At 42.4% G+C, this 24,693-nt stretch overlaps 1 protein-coding gene across 1 annotated transcript in view; it reads right to left on the bottom strand.

The window, feature by feature from the left end:
• Window positions 1-13,744: 13,744 nt before the first annotated feature.
• The window catches only part of MOSPD1 (motile sperm domain containing 1), a 29,899-nt gene continuing 18,950 nt past the window's right edge, over window positions 13,745-24,693 (bottom strand). The window contains exons 5-6 of the mRNA XM_084790098.1: window positions 17,437-17,598; window positions 13,745-15,148 (exon numbers count right to left, since the gene is read on the bottom strand). Of these exons, the coding sequence (XP_084646224.1) occupies window positions 15,117-15,148; window positions 17,437-17,598 (194 nt within the window). The 3' untranslated portion in view covers window positions 13,745-15,116. The remainder of the gene's footprint in view (window positions 15,149-17,436; window positions 17,599-24,693) is intronic.

Here is a 24,693-nt window from a genome sequence, read left to right as displayed (position 1 = left end):
ATCACACCCACAACTGAGAGCACAAAGACATGAACACACATATACACATGCTTACCTGCTTACTTTCTTGTGTTCAGCTCGGTTTTTCCACTCATGGATTTCAAGATTTCCTGCCCAGGGAATGGTTCTGCCTATGGTGACCCGGGTCATCCCACATCAGTTAGCTGAATCAAGACAACCCCAACAGACATGCCCACAGGTCAACCAAGATTCCCTTTGCAGATGACTCTAAGCTAACTCTCACAGTCCACTTCCTGCCAACTCAACGTGCAAATACATTACTTTTAAGCCAGAGCCTTCTACTCCTTGTCCTCAAAGCCTCTTCTTCATAATGTAAAATACAGTCCAACATTAAAAGTCCCAAGTCTCTTTAAAATCCACACATCTCTTAACTGTGAGCTCTTGTAAAATAAAAATTAAAAAAAAAAGCATAGACTTCCAACATCTAATGGCACAGAGCAATTATTCTTGTTCAAAAGCGAAAAGTTGGAGCAATGCAAGAAAACAGTCAGGTCAAAACAAAGCCAACATCCAGAAAGGAAAATAGCAAATCTTGTAGCTCCAATGTCTTGTCTGGGACTCATAGTGTAATCTTGTCACCAAAGGGTTTGTGTAGCCCTATCCCTCCATATCTACCACCTGCAATGCACACAGCTTCTCGCTTGGGCTTAGGCTGAATCCACTTCACGCCTGCAGCTCGCCTTAGTGGACACCCCACAACCTGACTGTCATCTCCAATATCCGGAGGTCCATTGCAGCTGAAGGTTCACTGTCACAGCCCCCTGCAGTGGCCTCTTAAGGCCTCTCCACAAGGACTCTGACCAAGTTATAGGGTACAAGGCCTCAGATGTTCTCCTCAACTTCCTCAGTCTTACATCTTTCCTGCCTTCTAAACATGTGGAGGGTGCTTACATTCTGCTGCCAGCTTGAGATGCAGCCCAGCCTCCTCCGACATCAGCTGTTTGAGCTTCTGGGTGCTGACCCTGAGAACACACTTTCCTGTTGTTCCCAGCACTGGATGGTTCTCTTTAGGGATGCTGGTTTCCTTGATAATTGCAGCTATTTACTCATCTCAGCATGAGGAGTACACACGGAATGTTGGCTAAATTATTATACAAATAGCCCCGTTCTTTCCAGGTAGCTCTGCTGCATGTCTCTAATCTCAGCACTGAGGAAGCAGAGGCAGGCAAATCTGAGTTTGAGGCCAAGGCTGGTTTAGAGAGGGAGTTCCAGGACAGCCAGGGCTACACAGAGAAACCCTGTCTAGAAAAAAAAATGTGCTCCTCTCCATATATTTATTTTCTTTCTTTCTTTTTTTTACTGTGTGTGTGTTCACTCTGTATGCACATGTATTTGTGTGTGCTCAGATATACTCATCCATGTGATGTCAGGATGTCCTCCTCAATCACTTCATATTATTGTTCTTGAAGTTTTTTTTTTCAATCACATGTGTTCACGCATGAGCACAGGCACCCAAAGAGCACAAATGGGAGCACTAGATCCTCTGGGGCTGGATTTACAATAGCTTCTGAGTCACCCAGTGGGACTGCTGGGAACTGAACCCGGGACCTTTGCTCTTTAGTGACTGAGTCATCTCAACATGCCTTCACCTTAGCTTTTGAGACAGGTCTTGTGACTGAATCTGGAGCTTGTAATTTTGACTAAACTGTCTGGCCAGCAAGCTCCCAGTATCCACGGAGCCATCTCCCTGGGCCCTCTTCTTTACTTTTTGTCTTGAAATAAAATATAGATTTAGAACAAGTTTCCCTTTACCCACTCTCCTTCAATAAATACGTTGCTCATAAGGATGTATACTAGAGAGGATAGAATATTTGACATAGACATAATGTGTATCTACTTCTGTCTCATCTTCTTATTACATGTATAGACTTGGGGACCTACCAATGTAATAAAAATATTAAATTAGTCCCTTACCACAAACATCGCCCTCATGCCCCTTTGTAGTGGTTTTCTAATTCTCCTCTACCACCCCAAACCCCTGCTACTACTTTATTCTCCATTTTTTTTATTTGTTTTTTTTTTTCAAGACAGGGTTTCTCTGTTACATAGAGCCCTGGCTGTCCTGGAACTCACTCTGTAGACCATGCTGGCCTTGAAGTCACAGAAATCTGCCAGCCTTTGCCTCCTGAGTGCTGGGATTAAAGGTGTGTGCCACCACACCCGGCTCTATTCTCCATTTCTATACTGTTGGTACTTTTTTGTTTGTTTGTTTGTTTGTTTGTTTGTTTGGACAAGGTTTCTCTGTGTAGCCTTGGCTGTCCTGGACTAACTTTGTAGACCAGGCTGGCCTCGAACTCACAGAGATCTGCCTGCCTCTGCCTCCCAAATGCTGGGATTAAAAGCGTGCGCCACCACCGCTTGGCCTTTAAAGTACTTTAAAGTACCAATTCCTAGTGTGGAATACATTCCTATCAGGCTGAATGAGAAGTACACTAAGTTCAGGGCCAGCATGGGCTCTATAATAACATCCTGGTTCAAAAGCTACCCCCGCAAATGGTAGTTTCCTCAAGAAAATGGGTCAGTTATCTCTAGCTTTGACAGAGTCTCGGGCTTAATGGTATGGCCTTTCCACATAGCAACTGAAGGGAGAAGTGGTAGTCGAGAAGGGAGAGATTCTAAAGAGAGACACGTGTGCTTCTCCCTAGCTACCAAAATGCAAACTCCCCAGAAAGTTCACGGTGGGGGAAAGTAAAAGATGAGACACGGAGCTGGACGTGGTGGTGCACATCTTTAATCCCAGCGCTCGGGAGGCAGATCAGGTGGATCTCTGTGAGTTCGAGGCCAGCCTGGTCTACAACATGAGTCCAGGACAGCCAGGGCTATACAATGAAACCCTGTCTCGAAAAACCAAAAAAAAAAAAAAAAAGAAAAGAAAAGAAAAAAAGAAAGAAAGAAAAAGAAAAAGATGAGACGTGGCACACTACTAGCAGCACTTTCACACAGTTCTGTCCGCTTATCAGACCACTCTGCAAGACTGACTAGGGAAAGGCAGACGAGACAATGAGTCAGTGCTGGACAGGACCACACCTTGACCAGGAGGGCTTATTATGAATATGTCTTGTCTGTGATGGAGTCTAAATCTTGTATCAGTGCCTCAGAAATTGGGCCCCTTTATTTGTCCCTTTTCCCAGTGTGTCCACACTGAATAAATATTGCTGTGCTTTCAATGCTACTTATACTTTGAATTGGGATGTTGGGATGGACTGGCCAAGCCTAGCTTGCTGGGGTTAGAAGTACCTAGACTTTTACCCTAAAAGCTCTCCTTACAAAGCTGACATTCTTGAGCTGTTGAAGAGTTTCCCACAAATGTTTAGAGCAAGGACACTCCTGTTCACTCACCCTGTGATTAGCGAAACTCTTATCTGCATTTAGATTAACTGTGACAAATTCCTTCTCGCATGCCAATGTCCCTATCTCACAGTCCTGTTGCAGCTGGAGTTTAGAGGGGACACAAGCCTGGGAATGGGCAGCCTACCCGGCCCCACGCTGAGAAAAAGAGCTAGATACAGCCAACTATCCATAATGTGCCAACTAAAGAGATGAGATGTGGCGAACAGTAGAGAAAGGGTAATTTTTCAGGGTCGACTGGAAAGAGGATGAAGGATGATTTATAGATGAAGGAGTCTAGTGATTCCCAAGTCTGTCTTTGGAGGAAATATGAGCTTTCGGATGAGGAGAGAAGGAAGTGGGCATGTGGAACTGAGTACTTCCAGTCAAGCTGGGGCCTGCTTGATCATTCTCTCAGTTCTGATGCTCCAAAACTGTTCCACTTAGATTATCTCAGAGGATGAGGTTTGTTCAAAACTCCTACTGCGGTCTTGGCTTGACGGCAGCAATCTGGCCCTTCTGGCCCTGCGTGTGGTCCCATCATTAGGAAAAAAAATTGTCCGTAACTGGACAGAGGTCTGTTTCTGTGAGATTTTGTTTTCCAGAATCCAAGGTGGTGACTGGAGGTCCAAGACAGTGCTTTATCTCTGTGACTTTGGCCTGAGTAAAGGTGACAGACACAGTGCAGACAGAGCTGTCTGCCAGGCATTTATCCTACACTTGGCTCCCATTGGGGGCTCTCTGAGGAGTGAATGCTGTTTGTTTGAAGCTGTTTCGTGTAGGCCAGGTTGGCCTGGACTTCACTGTATAGCGAATGATGACCTTGATCTGTTGAACCTCCCGCCTTCACCTCCCAAGTGCTTGAATGATGTGTGAAGCACCATGGTGGGTTTCAGATGCTGTTTCAGATGAGCGTCTCCTTTTGCTGTTCCTTTCACCTAGTGGAAAGGTTTGAGGCTCAGGAAGCCTGGAAGGCGCACAGGAAATTCCAGAATTCTCTCAGCAGCGCGTAAAATAATCTGGCCTCCAGCAACTGGAGTTTTCCAGAATGACTGACTGTGGTACCTGAGGTGACTTGAATTCCTAGGTGGTCTGTGAGCATATTGGCTACCTGATGGACACCTACAAACCTCATCCTCTGAGATAACCTAAGTGGAGCAGTGCCTTGTGTGAGTAGGGCAACTCTATGGGAGACTCCGTAGCCCATTGCATTGAAAATAGGAAAGGTTAGGATTGATTTGGATCCATTACCTGTTCTCTCTTGGACTGTTTTGCTGTTGTTTGTTTGTTTGTTTTGTTTCATTTGTTTTGTGTTTTAAACATCTTTACATTTTGGCCTAGTTTATTTTTCTCATCACAAAGAACTCCAGGGTCTCCTTATCAGCAGTGCTTACACAAAGCCAGGCTCAGAACTTTTAAGATGTGGTGTCTTGGGCTGGAGAGATGGCTCAGTGGTTAAGAGCTCGTGCTGCGCCGCACATGGTGGTGCACGCCTTTAATCCCAGCACTCGGGAGGCAGAGGCAGGTGGATCTCTGTGAGTTTGAGGCCAGCCTGGTCTATAAAGAGACTCTAGGACAGCCAAGGGCTACACAGAGAAATCCTGTCTCAAAAAAAAAAAGCCCTTGCTGCTTTTCCAGAGGATCTGATTAGATGCCCAGCGCCCACATGGTGACCCACAACTGTTGATACCTCTAGTTCCAATGGATCTGATGCGCTCTTCTGGCATCTGCTGGTGCTGCATGCCTATGTACAAACACACATTGTTGCAGGTAGAACATCCATACTCATAATAACTTAAAAAAAATTTTTTTTTAAATTAGACACCCTTTAGAAGAAATGACTTCAGACTAATGGCTTCCTCCACAGGGAGGACCAGAGGTAGAGGGGCTGGTATCTGCCTCAGAGGAGACTTTCAATCCTGGCAATCAGGCCCAGTTCCCTAGTTTCTCAGTAAGAACTAACCCCCTTGCCTTCCAGAACAATGCCCTCTTCCTATGTCTTAGCTGCTTTAGTTTCTTTGGTATCCCTTGTGTGGTCCTTCCTGTGCTGTCATTGTCTTCAGCTTACGAGAGTGGTCAGCATGTTGGTGTTGGCTTGGTCCCTTACTTGCTGTGAGGCCCTCTTGTGGAGGGAAAGGGAAGAAGACATCAGAAGATGGAAATGTGAACTCTTAGAGCCTTGGTTTCCTTAACTCCAGAGATAGACAGACGTTAATTGCTCTTCTACCCTTCAAAGATAGTCATTTCTGTCAAGTGGGAACCTACAACATCAGTGTAAAGGTTTTAGAGAAAATACAGTGATCTGGACATTTATTGACTGGTTTGTTGGTTGGTTTTTTTGAGATAGGGTTTCCCTGTGTAGCCCTGGCTTTTCTGGACTCACTCTGTAGACTAGGCTGGCCTCAAACTCATAGTGATCCTCCTGTCTCTGCCTCCCGAGTGCTGGGATTACAGGGGTGTGCCACCACGTCTGATGATCAGGACATTATTAAGATACAATGTTCACAATACTCTTTTTAAAGATTTATCTTATTTTTAAGTGTGTGTGTGTGTGCGCCAGGCGTGGTGGTGGTACACGCCTTTAATCCCAGCACTCAGGAGGCAGAGGTGGATCACTGTGAGTTGGAGGCCAGCCTGGTCTACAAAGCGATTCCAGGACAGCCAAGTCTACACAGAGAAACCCTGTCTCGAAAAACCAAAAAATAAAAAAATAAATAAAATAAAAAAGTGTGTGTGTGTTTGTGTGTGTGTCCACGTGTACATCAAAGGTGCTCAAGGAAGCCAGAAGAAGGTATTGGATGCCCTGGAGCTGGAGTGACAGGAAGTTGTGAACTGCCCTGTCAGGGCTGGGAGATAACCTAGTCTCTCTCTCTCTCTCTCTCTCTCTCTCTCTCTCTCTCTCTCTCTCTCTCTCTCTCTCTCTCTCTCCATGTTTGTTTTCTTGGATTTTTACTTTCTTTTTTGAGACAAAGTCTCATTGTGTGATGCTGACTGGCCTGGAACTCATTCTGTAGTTCAGGCTGGCTTTGAATTCACAAAGATCCACCGGCCTCTGCCTTGAGATTGCTAGGATTAAAGTTGTTTAACCATTACACCCTGCCTGAATTTGTATTTATTTTAAAATTTTTACTTACTTATTTTTTATGTTTGTGAGTGTTTTGTCTGCATATGTCTGTGTGCCACATGTATATGTGGTGCCGACAGAGGCCAAAAGAGGATATTGAATTCCCCTGGAACTGGAGTTATAGAAAGTTGTAGGCTACCGTAGGTGGAAACCCAGCCCCCGCCCCCAAATTAACTAATTTTTAACTGCTGAGCCATCTTTCCGGCTAATGTAATTCTTGAAAGCACCTCTGACCTTAAGCCCATGGGCCATGTGCACCCAGGATAGCTCTGAATGTGACCCAATGTCATATAATAAAGAGCTGACACTATTTTGTTTTGTTTTTCTCTGAGAAAATTATCATTCTAGCTCAAGTCCACCTGGAATTCACTATGTAAATAAGTCTGACTTCAAACTAAGGATGCTCTTCTGCCTAAGCCTCCCAAGTGCTTGTGGGAATATCAGCTTGCACCAGAACTCTTAGAAAGTCTTCAGTATTTTACCTTAAGGGGTTCTTTGTTGTTGATTTGGTTTCATTTTTTGGTGTCATTTTTCCTCTTAATGTTGACTTAATTTTTAGTATTGTTCATTATATTTTGAAGTACAAGAAAAAGGCCATAGGATGTTAATAAATCAATTAAAATATGGCATCAAATTATCCAAATAGCCATTTTAATATTAAAAAAGAATCTATTAAGAATTTGATTTGAGGCCAGCCAGATGACTCAGCAAGTACGTGTTACCAAGCCTGACCACCAAAGTTTCATACCCAGGACTCACATGGTGCTTCCTGCATGTTGGCCTCTGACCTGGATACCCATGCCCAGGCATATGGATATACTCATATGCATGTGTGTATGAACAGACACATACAGAATAAACATAATTTAAAAACAGAATTTGATCTTGTGCTGTGGACGTAGTGGGTAGAATGCATAACTGGACTGGGTTCAATCCCCAGCAATGCACAAACCAAATGTGGTCCTCGCGCCTATAGTCTCAGCACTAGAGTGGTAGAGGCAGGGAGCGAAGGCTTCCAGGGCATTTTTAATACATATCAAGTTAAAGGCCAGCTTACACTGTGCGAGATCTTGTCTCAAAGGAAAGAATAAAACAAACCAGAATTTTCTCTTCTTCATAAGGACACCTAAGCAAGGCGTGGTGGTCCATGCTTGTAATCCAAGCACCTAAGAGACAGGAGAATGAACTTCTGTGGGTTTGAACTGCAGAGAGAGACTCTGATGTCTCAAACAGACAAAGCAGGATTTCAGTTTCACAACTTTAAATTATGTACAGGTTTCTTGACTGAGAACTTCAGTGGTGGTCTTAGCCCCAGTCCAATATCCAGGGTTCATCATCCATCCCTGCACATGTGTGTGTGCGTATGTTTGTGTGTGAGCGCACATGCACATATGTGCTTTGCTTTCTAGGACTGACTTCCTGTACTGGATCCCTGGGGCTTTAAGTTGAGACCATCATCAGACTCCTGCTACAAGCTAATTAAGCATCACATCAGCTCATTGCATAACCAAGTGTCCATGTTGACGCACTCACGAAGGCCTCCTGAGTCATTAGGGAATTGAAAGAGAAGGAAATGGCCTAATCTTCTCCTAGGATTAGCGGCTAGAAGTTCCTGAGATCTAATGAGTTCCTGATAACCTGGAACTGTGCTCCTGACTCAGTACTTTTTCTACCTTTTCCAGTTATAGTCTTTAATTTTTTTTAAAGCTACCCAGAAAAAAAAGGGTCCATTGTATTGGCCAGCCAGGTCCAAATCTTTCAAATACTCTTCTCCCCGGAAGCAACTTCAGCTGGATTGGAAACAGCTGTCACTCAACCACCTGTTCTTCCTGTCTGTACGATGCCAAACTGGCCTGCAGCTTTTTAAATGCAGTTACCAATTATTTGGGTCTGTAGCAGATCTTCTCTTTCTTCTTGGAGAGCTTGTAGTTTGCAGTTTATGTTTGGTTGACGGTCAATGGGAAGAGGGAATAACTATGACAATTATTCCATTTTCCCCCTATTGCTGAAATAGTTGGTTGTCTACAAGATATCATAATAAGTGGTTGACTGTGAAAAAGGCTTTTCCTTGGAGAAAGTGACTGCTAGCACAATAGCCAACAGGTTAGTTTCCTGCTGGTGTGGCTGAGAGGGACTGGCTATTGCATGGATGAATATTATTTTGGTTCTTCTTCTTCTTCTTCTTCTTCTTCTTCTTCTTCTTCTTCTTCTTCTTCTTCTTCTTCTTCTTTTTCTTCTTCTTCTTCTTCTTCTTCTTCTTTTTCTTCTTCTTCTTCTTCTTCTTCTTCTTCTTCTTCTTCTTTTTTTGTTTTTTGTTTTGGAGACAGGGTTTCTCTGTGTAGCCTTGGCTGTCCTGGACTCACTTTGTAGACCAGGCTGGCCTTGAACTCACTGCAATCTGCCTGCCTTTGCCTCAAGACTTGTCACTGAATCTAACTTTTTAGCACTATAAATCATAAACACATAAGGTAGACAGGTCGAAATTTGTTAGTTGTAGAATCCTAGAAAAGCCAAATACTGTGTCTCAGTCATCTCATGCATAAGTGGGAAAGCATCTGCACTGCAGAACTGTTGCAGGAGTCTTAGAAAGCTTTGCAGTGCTACACAGTGACAGGCAGACAGCACTTCTCCACTTCTTACCATACATCAAATCCCTTGAAGATCTTGGTGAGATTCTTACCCTGAATGAGGTGATTTAGGGTGAAGCTTGAGGTCTCCATTGCTAAGTTCCTAGGTGATACTGTGCTGCTGGGATCACACTTGGTTTTTGTTTGGTTGGTTGGTTTTTGGAGACAGGGTTTCTCTGTGTATACTCTGGGCTGTCCTGGACTCACTTTTTATGCCAAGCTGGCCTCGAACTCACAGTGATCCGCCTGCATCTGCCTCCCGAGTGGTGGGCTATAAAGGCGTGTGCCGCCACACCTGGCAGGGATCACACTTGGAATAGCAAGTCTTGTTTCCTTGCTTGCTTTGAGATAGGGTCTCTTACAGTACAGGCTGGCCTTGATCTTGGTATACAGGATGATGACCTTAATCTCCCAACCACCTGACTGCACTTTTCAGGTGCTAGGATTATAGGCATGCACAAGTACTCCCAACCCTAGCAAGGTGCTTGCCATCACTTGAAAGACCCTAACCCAGCCAATGCTTAGTCATCACACAACATTTCAATCCCTAATTTTGCTTATTTTTCCAGACAAGGTCTTTCTATGTATCCTTGGTGACTAGGAACTTACTGTATAGGTTAGGCTCACCTTAAATTTGCTTTAGTCCTCCTGTCTTTGACTCTCTCTTAAAAAATATTTTGTGTGTGGAATTGTTTTTGCAGGCCTGTGTACCACATGCATGCAGTACCCACAGAGGCCAGAAGAGGGCATTAGATTTCCCAGAACTGAAGTCACAGATGATTGTTAGCCACTTTATCTGAGCTGAGAATGAACTCCAGTGCTCTGGAAAAGCCTCCAGTGCTCTTAATGGTTAAGTCATCTCTCTGGCCCCCTGATGTCTTTGCTTCTATGCCCCACAAGGCTAAATCACTCATTTAAAAAGTATCAAGAAGAGACCTAAGAAGATCACTTGAGCCTAGGATCAAGACTGGCTTGAAAAACACTGTGAGAATTTCCATCTCAAAAAAAAAAAAATCAATACATGTGTTGTTTGGATTGAATGTTTGAAACAGAATGGGCCTTGAATTGACTCTATAGCCAAAGATGTTCTTGAGCTCTCAACCAATGGATCTTCTTGCTTCCACTTACCAAGCACTGGTTGTTTACAGGTGTGTGTGGCTGTGTCTGGCTCCAAAATTACATTGTTTCAAAAAACAGGTTTTTGTAGCAGGATGTGATGCTGCACACCTTTAATCCCAGCACTCAGGGAGGCAGAGGTAGGGATATCCCTGTGAGTTCGAGGCTGGCCTGGTCTACAGAGATAGGCTAGGACAGCCAAGGCTACCCAGAGAAACCCTATTTTGAAAAAAACAAAACAAAACAAAACAAGCAAACAACAACAAAAAACAGCTTTTGTTTCAATATATGAATAAACTCATTCCTAACTTTGACTCCCAAAACTTACAATTGTACGAAAGTAATTTATTGTGGGGCTTCATTTGTGTCGACGTGTGCCTGTGTGTACTCGCCTGCACCAATTTTGCCATCCATGTTTCATGTCAACACTTAGCAATTTCCTCAACATTGGCACAATTTACACTGTGTTTATTCAAGACAGAATTCTATTGTTTTTCTCTACCTTGATGGACTAAAATCTGCCCACCTCCTCAAGAAGTCATTTATTTTCACTTTATTGAAACAAGCCTGTCTGCCGTCTACCTCGATCACACCCTGAATTACCGCCACGTCATGGGTCCATTAAGTCAGTGATTCACAAAGCAATTACCCAGCTAATTAGAAAATGCATTTAGTGATCTGGACATCCCCACAGCCACCTCCCTTCCAGTGGGCAGCTTTTATTAGGCACTGAAGCTGTCATAACTCAGGGGAGGTGTCTCTTTAATGTGTTGAAAAATCTTTTGACTAAACCAAGCATTCAGCAAATCAGACAAAAACTAAATGAACAAAATGAAGGAGAGAGCCAGACTTAGTTATGTTGGTCCTATAAAGCCTCTTAGACCAGCATTGTGGTTCATTCTATCTTTCTGTGCCTGTGACTGACTTAAATCACCTTTGATGTAGTAACCGGACTCATCTTAAATGCCCATAGCCGAGGCTACTTCAATACTCTGTTGAGTACTTCATCCTGGAGGCTAATGTTCTGCTCTGGCGTGTTGTTTATCCCTTCCAGATTATAGGTGTAGCAAAGATTTTCTTAAAGCAACAATCCCAAACTTGACATTCTGTAGCTGGAGTCACGCAGCGAGGCTCTGGTGGACTCCTCCATTTTGAATCTCCTATCACAGCCCCTCCCCCAACTTCCTTCAGTTCTAAATTGCTTGTTTTAGGCATGTTCTCTCCAAATGTCAGGGCATTTGGGGCCAGTTGCAATCTTCAATCTTTTCCATAATAGCACTTCCCAAATCCCAGCGCCTGGTTCCATCACTTGTGGCCATCTCCCTAGAAGCTCCTACAGTCTTCTCACTTAGTCTCTTGCTTAAAGGAAGATATCTAGAACTTGCTGCCAGAGTTCCTCTAGAAATCCCAAATTTTGTGTGCTGACCTTGTGCAGTGCCTTTTGAAGTGAACTCAGATGACAGGATTATGCTGGCCTCACAATTTTGAGGTGGCAGACACACCTGCAGTGACAGATAATTACAACCATTGCCCCGTGCCTTGTTGCAAGTTTCCTGTTTGGGAGCTCTTTTCAGTATGACTCAGACTTGTTTTCCCAGTGACAGCTTTGCCTCTTCCTTCATTGAACTTTGTAATGCATATGGCCGGTTGCCCCTGGCCCTAGCCGGGCCCTTTCCTTGCTAGTCCCTAGTCACTTCTTTACATTACTGCCAGTCAAGTGTTCTTCATAGAAGACTGGAATGGCTCGTGCATCAGTCGCAACTATCTCCCTGGACATTGTTTCAAACAACTGTTCCGATGTTGTGGTGCTCAGCCCGGCCTTTTTCTATCTCTATAGTAACCAGATTTACCCAAATAGCACTGTCTCAACTCCCAGTCCTTGGAATACTCACAATTCTTAATTTTTACCCAAAGGAACGCTAAAAGTATCTTTTTCTTTTTAAAGTACTTTTTTTTTTTACTTTATGTGTAAGATTGTTTTGTCTGCTTGTCTGTCTGTCTGTGCACCACATAAATATAGTACACACAGAGGCCAGAAGAGGACATTTGATTCCTTAAGACCAGAGTTACAGATGGTTGTGAGCTGACATGTTGGGAATTGAACTTGGGTCCCCTAAAGTAGTGGTGATCTTAAAGCCTGAGCACTCTGGCTAGCCTCTGAAATATATTCAAACTACTGAAAGTGGTCATTTGGGTAAAATGGATGGGCAAGGATGTTGAGGTGTGATATTTCACTGTGCACCTTGTAACAGGTTTTAATGTGTTTACTTATTTATTCTGAACCCAGGGTCTCAGTATGTAGCTCAGGCTATCCTTGAACTTGTGATCCTCTGGACTCAGACTTGAAATTGCTGGGATTATACACACATAGTACCATACCTGTAACATGGAGCGCTAAATTCTACTAAATGTTAAAAATGAATCAAACCAGGTATAGGGGGTACAGGTCTATAATCCCAGTACTTGGGGGTTAGGAGGCAGGATGACCAGTTTAGGTCATCAGCTAGATAGCCAGTTCATGGGCAGCCTGAACTGGCTATACAAGGAGATTACATCTGAAAAAGGGGCAAAGTAGACGGTGGAGAAGAGAGGGAGGGAAATACGAGTGAGGTAAAAATTAATGAAAAAATACTTAGCCTAGTATGGTAGTTCACGTCTAATCCCAGAATTTGGAAAACGGAGGCAGGAAGATTGCTATGAGTTTGAGGCCAGCATGAGCTAAAGTGAGGGCATCTCTCAATAACAAGCAAATAATGTAGGAGTGATGGCGCATGCCTTTAATCCCAGCACTTGGGAGGCAGAGACTGGTGGATCCCTGTAAGTTCGAGGCCAGCCTGGTCTACAATATGAGTCCAGGACAGCCAAGGCTACACAGAGAAACCCTGTCTCAAAACCAAAAACCAAAAACAAGCAAATAAAACAAAACAAACCATAAGGAGAGAGATGGCTCAGAGCTTAAGAACACTGCTGCCCTTCTAAAGGACCAGAGTTCAGCTTCCAGCACTTAGACTGTGTGGCTCACAACCTCTTAGGGCACTCAACCCTCTCTTCTAAGGGTACCCATATTCATGTAGCTGTCTCATCTCTCTCTCACCCCACCCCTCTCTCTCTCACATACACACACATAAATGGCTGCTCTTCCAGAGGACACAGGTTCAATTCCCAGCACCCACATAGCAGCTTACAATAAGCTGTAACTCCAGTTCCAGGGGATCTGTAACAGTCTTCTGGCCTATCTGGGTACTAAGCACACATATGTGCACATACATACACTCAACTGATACATATTAAACCGAAACACATCAGCTTCTTTTAAAAGAGAATCAACTCTCTTGGACTGTCAAGAAACTCAAGATATTTCTCTCATTTATTTCAATGATTTTTTTTCTTTTTGTATGATACTGGTAAATGAACCTAGGGCCTTATACATTCTAAGAAATAAGAGTTGTACCACTGACCTACAACCCCAGCAATTTTGTGCATGCACAAGTGTGACACACACACACACACAATGAATAGAGAAACGAGAGAGCCTCACAAACATGTTTTCTTTCTTTATAAGTTCAAAGTCGATTACATTTATGTGCTTTTCAATCATTATACAATGTACAGACATGATCCACTGAATGATTTATGCACCACAAATGGTTATACAATGATTTTCTATGAAATACTAGACAAAAAGCTTCTAGAAGCCGAGTATTGTTTCCTGCAAAAAAAAATCAACTTCAGGCATACATTTGTGTTTACATATATTCCTTGAGAATGCTACATTAGCAGTGCATAAAGTTTATTCCATAAAAAGAGCTGAAAGAGAAATTGAGTTTCAAGAGACCCGACGCATTGTGCTTTCTGATAAAAATCCTAAGACAGAAAAGATCAGCTGCAGTGACAAGACAGTTACAATGCACAGATGTAAGACACCAGAAAATGCTATCAAGAAATGGAAAGAGTTGTGCTTAGGGGGCTTTTTTTTTTTTTGGTAAATTTGTTTTAATAAATAAAAACTTAAAAAATGTCCAAGTGATTGATACAAAATAGACACAGATATCTAGAGCTTTCTCTACTTGGCTTAGAGTTTAAAGGTGAAAAACAAAAACCATGTCCTCAAAAACTGTCATCTGACATTCCTAATCAGGGCAAGTCACTTACGCTCAGGCAAGCAAGGGACTGGGGGAAAAAAACCCAAAAGGTGATTTTCTTTCCTTTAATAATATTTAAGATTAATGGGAGGTAACGCCAGGATGAGCCAATTACTTTTTAAAACTGCCTGCCTTTCTTTAGAACTCTCAGGCCAAACAGCACCACACGTTCTGTAGTCCATATGATTCTTTAAATATATTTTATCCTCTGTGAAGTCTAGGGTAAGCATGATCCCTCGGTAAGTACCTTATGTTTTCTCAACCCCCTCACACGCTGACTGAGAGCTTTAGAAACACTACAGCAATCCCTTGCAATGATAGAAGGAAATCTATGATTTACATAGTAATGTTGATGCTTGTGTCTAGGCAATAAATGTCATTTCATTTTCAAGCTGGTCAGTTGCTCATTTAGGTCTTAAGCTTTGAAGGACCCCATGACCTTTATCAGAGTGAGTTAGGAAACAAAAAAGATGAAAAATAATATTTAATTAGTCATTTCCATAATAGGTATAGATTTTAAAAGAATGCCTTGAAATAATTTCCTAGATATCACTCAGAAGTATCTTTGTTGTCTGTAACATAAAGTGCTAGAGTCCTTCAAATAAAATTATAGACTAATTGAAAATATATATTATACATTTGCAGTTATTTGAAATCATTCAATAATTTGTAGTGTGTTAATGGAGTGAAATAGAGATAAAAGGCAGTCCACATTCTTATTAAGATAAATTTACTTCAGAAGTCAGATTTAATCCTTGCTCATGTTCTAAGTATAGCCATTGTGATAAGACCTGAAAAAAAAAGAAGACACTTAGAGAAATGCATTTGATAATCTACCATTCAATAATCAATTGCTTGAAGTTCAGCAAGCAAATGAAACATAGTGCCACGGGCAGGCACTCTACCAAGAACTCAAAGTCAGTTTAAATTTAGTTGATATTATACAGAAGAAATCCAATTTATAACAATAGGCAGTCACTGGATAGGTTTAATGAAATCACTATGTCTGACCATAACTAATTTCACCATCAAATATACCTTCTACTTTATGCAGTCACAACAGTTGTAATAACAACAGACATGCCATTTATTTTATTTATTTATTTTTTGCACGCACTTTCTAATTTATTTAGGTCTGCTGTCAATTATGAATTGACAATATCTATTGAATACATAGGCTTTCTATTTTAAATTCAAAAGGTGATGCAAGAAAGTTTCCTCTTTGCATAAAACATCTGATATATTTGGCAAGCAGATAAGCTTGACAAAGCAGAGAAAGCAAATTGAAAAAGCTTAAAATAAAGTTGTAATACCAAATTAGTTGACGTATCCTACATAAGAACAAACCGTCCCTCCATTTGTTTCCAGGGAGGAGCATCTAAGTAGAAGGAGTAACAACTGCCTGAGAGAGGGAGCATCTGGGACCACTGCCTTCTACAGCTGAGTGGAGTGGCAGACATGCCATTTAAAAGTGTGTGTAAAACCAAAAACTTCAACAACCTATTTGTATCAGGGCTCTAGGGCCACAAAGACAGCAGTATAGTATTCCCACTTTCCTTGAGAGATTCCACATATAAAACAATAACCACTCAATAATTTAAGAACATGCTCCATCTTCTTTTTTGTTGTTTGCTTGGTTTTTTTGGAGACAAGACCTCTCCAGATAACCCCAGCTGTCACTATGTAGACCAGGCTGGCCTCAAACTCAGAGATCCACCTGCTTCTGCCTCCCAAGGACTATGATCAAAGGTGTGCATCACCACACTGGCTTGCATGCTCAGTCTTAATGAATGTCAGAGAACAATAAAAAAGAGCACTATGAAGGAAGATGATTGCTTAGGACTGAAGCAATCAGAAACAGTGTCTCCAAATATGAAAGCTCAGGGAAATCTCAGAAGATGGACAGGAAAGATGCAGAACAAAAGTAGACCTTTCAAGAAAGGACATGGCATGATCAAGGCTCTAGGAGGCGGCCCAAAATTCCAGGGGAGATTTTCTAGAGCCAATGAATTGTTCATCAGGCTCTGTTCAAGGATTTATAAAGCAGAATAGCTAGAAATTGGCTCAGTGAGGTCTTGTAAATGCCAAGCTATGGGCTTACACGTTATCCCATGGACTTTGGGGGATCAAATGGAGATCTTTAGCGTAGTGGGAAATCATGAAACTGAAACAGAACGGAAATCATCCATCGGTTTCAGGGGTAAGTTCAAAGGGGAAGACATCAAAGGAGTAGGAACTCAAGGAGACAACAGAAAGGGCAAATTTGAAATTGAAAACCAGAAAGCCAGGCATGATGGTATATGCTTGTAGCTCTAACATTGGGAGGCAGAAACAGGAGGACTCCTGTGAGTTTGAGGCTAGCCTGGAATACATAGTAAGCTCCAGGACAGCATGAACTAGAGTCTCAGAATAAAAAAATACACTCATACATCATGCGTACAAACAAATACAAGTAAAAAAGAAAGCCTAGTGTGGTAGTGTATGGTTGCAATTCCAGTACTGAGGAGGCAGTACAGGAAGGTCAGGAGGTCAAGGTAATTCTCTGCTATACAGAGTTCAAAGAAAGTCTGGGCTACTGAGACCTTGACTCAGAAAAAACAAAACAAAACAAAACAAAACAGAACAAGCCGTGAGTGGTGGCGCATGCCTTTAATTCCAGCACTCGGGAGACAGAGGCAGAGGCAGGTGGATCACTGTGAGTTTGAGTCCAGCCTGGTCTACAAAGTGAGTCTAGGACAGCCAAGGCTACACAGAGAAACCCTGTTATTGAAAAACAACAACAACAACAAAAACAAAGAAAAGAAATGAAAAAGAAAAAAAAGTAGAACAAAAGAGCACTCCAGGGAACACTGAGCACAAATACAAGAACTGGCATCAAAGTAGAGGAGACAGAAGAGCATCGGTAAAGACTTATATTAACTCCTGTAGTAGAAGCTATAGGAGATTCCCTTTGTAGCCAGATGACCTTGAACTCCTGATCCTCCCCCCTCATGCCCAACTGTATTTTACACATGTTTTAAACCATTGGAAATCAGTAAGCCCCTACACAGAAGTACCAAAGTGTCTTCAAACCCCTTACCTAAAATATAAGCAGCCACTAATTTTTGATTCACACTTAAGTGGAGGTAGAGAGGCACCAGCGAGTCCATATCCCCCAGAGTAGGCAGCATCAGGGCGGCGATACACACCACTCCCAGGAAGACCGTTAGCAAACTAGGTCCTGAAGAGACTGCTCTGTTTTCTGTTAAAAAAAAAAAAGATAAAAATGTCTGAGCTTGCTTCTAAATCCAATGTGTAAGACAAAAGTCTCTTCGTAAATAGTGGCCGCCATGCACCCGCGTTTTGCATGTGTGTTTTGGCTATGTCTTCACCATCGCTCTAATCCCATGTAGACTCACATCTTGCATGTGTATGAAAATCTATAATTTAATCCTCAGTCATTATCAACTAGCTTGCTTAAACGGCAATGGCAGGCAGTGAAAGAACAGTGATTACAGACTCTCCCACCCTGTGGCTATAGTCTACAGTAGGAAATAGTCTTTCAAGTGTGTATCATAAATACCTGTATGATTTCCTTTGTTTGTATGGTATCTCTGTGTAGCTCTGGCTGCCCTGGAGCTATGTAGACTAGGCTGGTCTTGAACTCAGAGTTTGTCTTCTCGGTGCTGGGATTACAGTAGTGTACCACCATACCCAACATGATTTTCAATTGCATGCACAGCTAATGTACGAGCACATACACAAAATAGAAAGCATACAGGTAGTTCCTAAAGAATGTGCTGGAAATGAATAGATATTCAACATCCTCCTGTATACCAGTGGATTACTTGTATATCTTGGCAAGTCCTGACTGAAGATGCCTCAAATTTACCCTGGTGTGATTGCTGTGCAGGCACTTATAATAGGGATTACAGAAACTACACCCCAAATTATATATTTTGCTCATTTTCAGCCTTACTAACAGACAATATGAGAATGGGGATGGTGGGGTTCAGCACCAAGTTGCAGCGCTCAGTCAGCACAGTGATCACAGAGGAAAACACCAGCATCCTGAAGTGTGCTGTGCATTCCATGCTTTCTCCACAGATAACATGCTCAATTTATATTGGGATAACTGGACATATTGAGGATTAAAAATGGTGAAATTCATAGAATCAGAGAGAACTGTGGCCGAGTGGTGGGGGCGTACGCCTTTAATCCCAGCACTCGGGGAGGCAGAGGCAGGCGGATCGCTGTGAGTTTGAGGCGAGCATGGTCTACAAAGCGAGTCCAGGACAGCCAAAGCTACACAGAGAGACCCTGTCTTGAAAAACAAAAACAAAACCAAAAAACCAAAAACAGGGAGAATTGTGACTTCTAGGACCAGAGAGAAGAGCCTAATGGGACTTGCAGTTCCATTCACACAAGTCTCCGTCATATGAAATTTATATGTCTATGTCTAAAGCCACACTCTACCGCACAGGATTTAATAAAATTATATTGCTGGTGTCCACAATGGCATACAGTGTTAGTTCTAGCACTTGGGAGTTTGAAGCCAGAGTGGTCTATGCTGCAAGTTTCAGGACAGCAAGGACTACCTAATAAGGCTCTGTCTCTAACAACAACAACAACAACAACAACAACAACAACAACAACAGCAACAACAGCAACAACACCCCAATACTATATTATACACCTAATAAACTTGATATAGCAATGTATAGGCCTAATCATCCCAGCATTCAGAAGCCTGAGGTCAGAGGACCACAAGTTCAAGGCCAGCCTGTGCTAGAAAGCAGGTTGTATCTCATGTTGACTGTTCTTGCAATTAAAAAAAAACAAAACTAACAAAACGTGGTGGCTCATGTTTTGTGTAATTCTATGTATTCCAGAGGAAATGGTGGCACAAGGCTGTGATCCCATCTACTTCAGATGTTGAGGCAGGACTGAAACTATGAGGCCAGCTTAGACAACTTAGTGAGGCCCTGTCTCAAAAATCAATAATAGGGCTAGTGAGATGACTCATTGGGTAGTGCTTGCTACCCAAGCATGGGGACCTGCATTTGACCGCAGCAGCCACAAAAACTCACTATTACCAAACACACAGCAAGCAATCTGTTGTCAAACCTCATGTGTCACACTTCTGGGTGTGTGCCTAAGGCATATCTCCATGGTTTAAAGAAATCCAGTGGGATGGCTAATTTTGGTTGTCAACTTGACTACATCTGGAAGTAACTAGCCCAAGCAGCTAGGCATACAGTGAGTTAATCTTCTTGGGTGGATGATTCGAGGTGGGAGATCCACCCTAATTCCAGATAATTGAGGTCAGAAGATCCACCCTAAATCTGGACTAGACCTTCTGGTGGCAGCCCACAAGAAAGGACATGAAGAAGGAAGCCAGTACTATGTCTACTTGCCCTCACTCTCCCCAGCAAGCTTATGTACCCTGACCTATTCCTTTGCTGCCATCATAATCAGCTTGTTCAGGATTCCAACATGGACCATAACCTGGCAGCTCTCTAGCACATTCCCAGGACTTCCGAACTAGACTGTACCAGCTGAGGCATCCAGTTTCACAGACCGAACAACTACTAGATCCTTGGCCTTTCCATCAGCTATTGTTAGACTATTCAGACCACAGCAAGCCACCCTAATTAGTTCATCTATATATTACATATAATATATAATCTAATAGGACACACACAAACACACACACACACACACACACACACACACACACACATACACACACACAGAGTTCAGTTCCTTAGAGGATCTTGGCTAATCACCCAGAAACAGCATTTTTCTACTACGTACCTTTCCCCACTAATCTTTCTTTCATTAAAAGAAGTAGCCAAGAGCAACATAATTTGTGTTTTATTAATGAAATAATGCTGTTCATTCTATTATTAAGTGGAACTTCTCTAAATTATTAATACCTTAGCTATTGTGAAATTTAATTGAACTTCACCAAAGCCAAATACTTAAAACAAAGTCGAATTTCCTAGTCATGATTGCTTGGGATAAAACAAGAGCATAAATAATGTTAAAACCCATCTTACAGCTTAAAAAGAAAATAACTTTGTATTTATATTTGCTGTAAGATTGATTTTAAGGGAAATATGAAAACACCATCTACTGCAAGTTAAAATAAAGATAATTTCAAAGAGCTGCGTGTGGTGGCATATCATACATTTGTTAGCCAAGCAGTTGGGAGACAGAGGCAGAAAGACTGCTTCAAGTTCAAAGCCAGGCTGGGCTACAGAGAAAGTTGCAAGAAGTTTGGGTTACACGGCAAGACTCATAGTGAGTTTGAGGCTAGCCTTGAAATTTCAAGCTAGGTATACGGCAGCCCACCGCTGTGACTGTACTTGGGAGATAGAGGAGGGGGGAAATCAGGAGTCACTTGGGTCTACAGAGTCAAACGCTGTCTTAAAGAAAAAACAATAAAGACAAGGAAAACAAGTGCTTTCTGTATCAAGTGTGAGAACTTAGACTTTGAATATCCCCAGAACTACACAGAGCTGGGCACAGAAAATTTGCCTGTAATTCCGACAGGTGGGAAGCAAAGACCTGACCAACACAGCTGTGACCAAGTGACACTGCCTCAAACAAGGTAGGGTGACCTCTACACCTGCTCTGTCATATATACACCTGCATCAATATGAAAGAACCCCACCTTACACATGCAAAGATAACAATGTACATAATGTTTTATAGAACTAGCATGTTACATAACTGCTTCTTCCATTTACTAATGTACTTGAAACTTAAGATTTAATCACTTTTCTTTTATGTATATGAGTGCTTTTCCTGTATGTCTGTCTGTGTGCCACATGTGTACCTCATGCCCATGGAGGTCAGAAGAGGATGTCAGAGTATCTGGAACTGGAGCCACAGGCAGTTGTGAGCTACCATGTGGGTTCTGGGCATCCAACTGGGTTCTCTGTAAGAGCAGCAAGTGCTCTTAATCACTGAGCCATCTCTCCTCCCCACTGTTTGAAGCTTTTGCATTCAGTATACAAACTTCATTCTAATAGATTCATGTAAAAGCCTGCATATGACATCCCATATCATCAGCAGTCATAATCAATTCTCAACTGGTGGTCTTTCAGACCATTTTCAGTTTTTAAATTTTTTTTATTACAGACAGTAATAAAAACATAACTTTCTGGAGCCAGAGGTTCAGACAAAAATGTGTGTGACAAAGCCTTTGCAGTTCATTATTTATATAAGTAATTAAGACAAATCTGACAATATTCAGCTCTGTCTTCTAAAAATGTCTTTAAATCGCTTGGGCTAGTATTTTATGAAAGTGTATCTTATGTAATTATCTTAATTTTACAAGTTTATTTCTGTTACATGAAAAGAGTAAAAATATTTGTTGTGGGGGGGTGGTTCAAGACAGGATTTCTCTTTATAACAGCGCTGGCTGTCCTAAACTCACTTGGTAGACCAGGCTGGCCTCAAACTCACAGAGATAAACCTACCTCTGTTTCCTGAGTGCTGGGATTAAATACACGAACCACCATGCCTGACTTGAAACTATTTTTATATGCAGGCAACAATTACATTAGCCAACTCATTAGGCAAACTCAACTGTACGAGGTTTGTTTTTTTTTTTTCTTTTTAAATGTTGTTATTGGTGTGCGGTTTTTGTTGTTTGTAGGGGCAAATTTTCATGTGGTCCAAGCTTGAACTCCCTATGGAACAGAGGATGAGGGCTCAGTGAGTAGAATAGGTTCTTGCTGTCAAGTCTGATGCCCTGAGTTCCATCCCTGGAGTCAACTTTCAGGGTGGAAGGAGCAAAGCTATTTTTACAAGTTGTCCCCTGATCTCCACACATGTGCCTCAGGACATGAGATCAGCCTCTTTCCCATTAAAAGGTAATGTAATAATTTTTAAAAATATGTAAAACATAGATAGGGCATTGCCTTGTTTCTGTGGCTGACTGTAACTCTCTGGAGCTCAGGCTAGCTGTAAGCTTGTAGTATTTCTCCTATGACTGCCTTCTGAGGCATAAATACATGTCTCCATGCCTGGCCTGCTGTATTTTTTTTTTCAAGACAGAGTTTCTCTGTGTAGCCCTGGCTGTCCTGGACTCGCTTTGTAGACCAGGCTGGCCTTAAACTCACAGATCCGCCTGCCTCTGTCTCCCGGAGGGCTGGGATTACAGGCTTGCACCACCATGCCCAGCTCTGCTGTATGTTTTTATACATTAAACTTACACAATTTCTTATTTTACTCACTTTTATATTTTTAGCATAGTGTACCCCTATATAGTCAAGGCTTCAAAATCAAGATCCTCCAGGGCTAGGATTATAGGTTGTATACTCCTAAAGGTAGCTCTCAGTAAAATTTAAAATAGAAACAGGGTTTCTCTGTGTAGCCCTGGCTGTCCTAGACTCAAGTTGGCCTTGAACTCACAGAGATTTGCCTGCCTCTGCCACCCAAGTGATGGGATTATAGGCATATGCCACTGCGTCTGGCTCCCAGGAAATGTTTTTGTTTTGTTTTGTTTTTCAAGACAGGGTTTTTCTATGTAGCCCTGGCTGTCCTGGACTTGCTCTGTAGACCATACAGGTCTTGAACTCAGAGATCTGCCTGCCGCTGCCTCCCAAATGCTGGGATTAAAGGCATGCGCCACCATGCTAGTGTGTGGTCACGTGTAGCTTTCCTGGCATTGTCAGTGCTGCAAAAGGAAAGTGGCTCTCTTGAACAGGAAAACTCTAGTGGTGGACTTGGCCTGGAACTACTCAACCCAGAAAATATTTTTAAAGCAGGAAAACAATCTCGATTTAATTAACATTTCAGTTCAGTAAAACTTCATGGATTTGATCCCTACAATCCCCAAAAACATTTTTTTCTCCATTTCCTGGCACATGATGAGATAGAGTGGGCTGCCTCCTCACCAATGAGAGCAGTTACATACTACCTATGTAACTATTCTGTGCACATAATGGTGACCCTGTGCCGTAAGCAGAGACCACCATGTAACCATGCCAACGTCCCTATAATCCATCTACCTGCAACAATGCTACAATCAGCTATATCTCTGTGTTGTAGATGCTAATGGTCATTCTAAAAGTAAGGCTGAGAACAGTGGCGAATGCATGTAAAGCAGCACCCAGGAGGCGGCAGCAGGATGATTTGAGGCCAGCCCTGTCTGCACAGTGACTTCCATGACAACTAGGGCTACCTTGTGAGACCTTATCTCAAAAAGAAAACTAAGTCAACATAAGTAATCAGTTAAGTGATTAAAATATGAATCTAGGTCCAGTAGCTCATATCTGCAACCCCTGTCCCTAAGAGGCAAAGGTAGGGTTGCTATAAGTTTCAGGGCAAGTAGGGAGTGAGATCCTGCTCCAAACATTCAGCCAGCCAGACACAGAGACACAGAAACACACCCACACCCACCTATTAGAATTACTTAGCTTTTGGTGTATGTGTGTGTGCATGCACACATTTGGGTGAGCACAGGGACCTGTGTGTGTAATTATGTGCCTGGAAGTCAGAGGACAACCCTCAGTCTTTGCCGTCCACCTTATTTGAAACAAGATCTCTTGGTTGTTAAGCATTGTATACTCCAGGCTAGCTGGCCTGTGTGCCTTTCTGAACTCTCTTCTCTGTCTCTCAGCTCACTGTAGGAGCACTAAGACTGCCGCCATACATCACTGTGCCTACTTTTACATGGGTTTGGGGCACTCAAACTGAGGTCCTGACACTTGGATGACAAATGCTTTACACACTGAACCATCTCCTCAGTCAGTCAGTCAGTCAGTCTGTCTGTCTGTCTCACTCCCTCTCTCTCTCTCTCCCCCCCCCTCTGTGTGTGTGTGTCTGAGTGTGTCAGTCTGTCTCTCTGTCTTACTCTCTGTCTCTGTCTGTCTGTCTCTCTCTCTCTCTGTGTGTGTGTGTGTGTGTGTGTGTGTGTGTGTGTGTGTCAGTCTGTCTCTCTGTCTCTCTCTCTCTCTGTGCATGCACACGTGTCTATTTAGCCTATTGGGATGATTTTCACATGACTTCTAATGAAGAAATAAAAAGGATAAAGTTAGGGGATAGAGAGGTGCTCATCAGTTAAAAGCACAGCTAGCTGCTCTTTCAGAGGACAGGGATTCAGTTCCCAGGACCCACATGGCAGCTCACAGCCATTTGTAACTCCAGTCCCAGAGGATCTGATGTACTCTTCCTGCCTTTGTGGGCACCATACATGTGGCATACAGATACATGCAGGCAAAATACCAATACATTAACAACAATAATAATTTGAAAAATATCTGTGTGCTAAATGTAAAAGTGAACTCCAACGATTTTACTTCTAATTATTCACTAAATGTCAAGAAAAATATATTCAATG

The sequence above is a fragment of the Acomys minous genome, assembly GCF_964271855.1.
Source record: "Acomys minous genome assembly, chromosome: 7".
Lineage (NCBI taxonomy): Eukaryota > Metazoa > Chordata > Mammalia > Rodentia > Muridae > Acomys > Acomys minous.
This window is presented reverse-complemented; position numbering and strand designations above follow the sequence as displayed.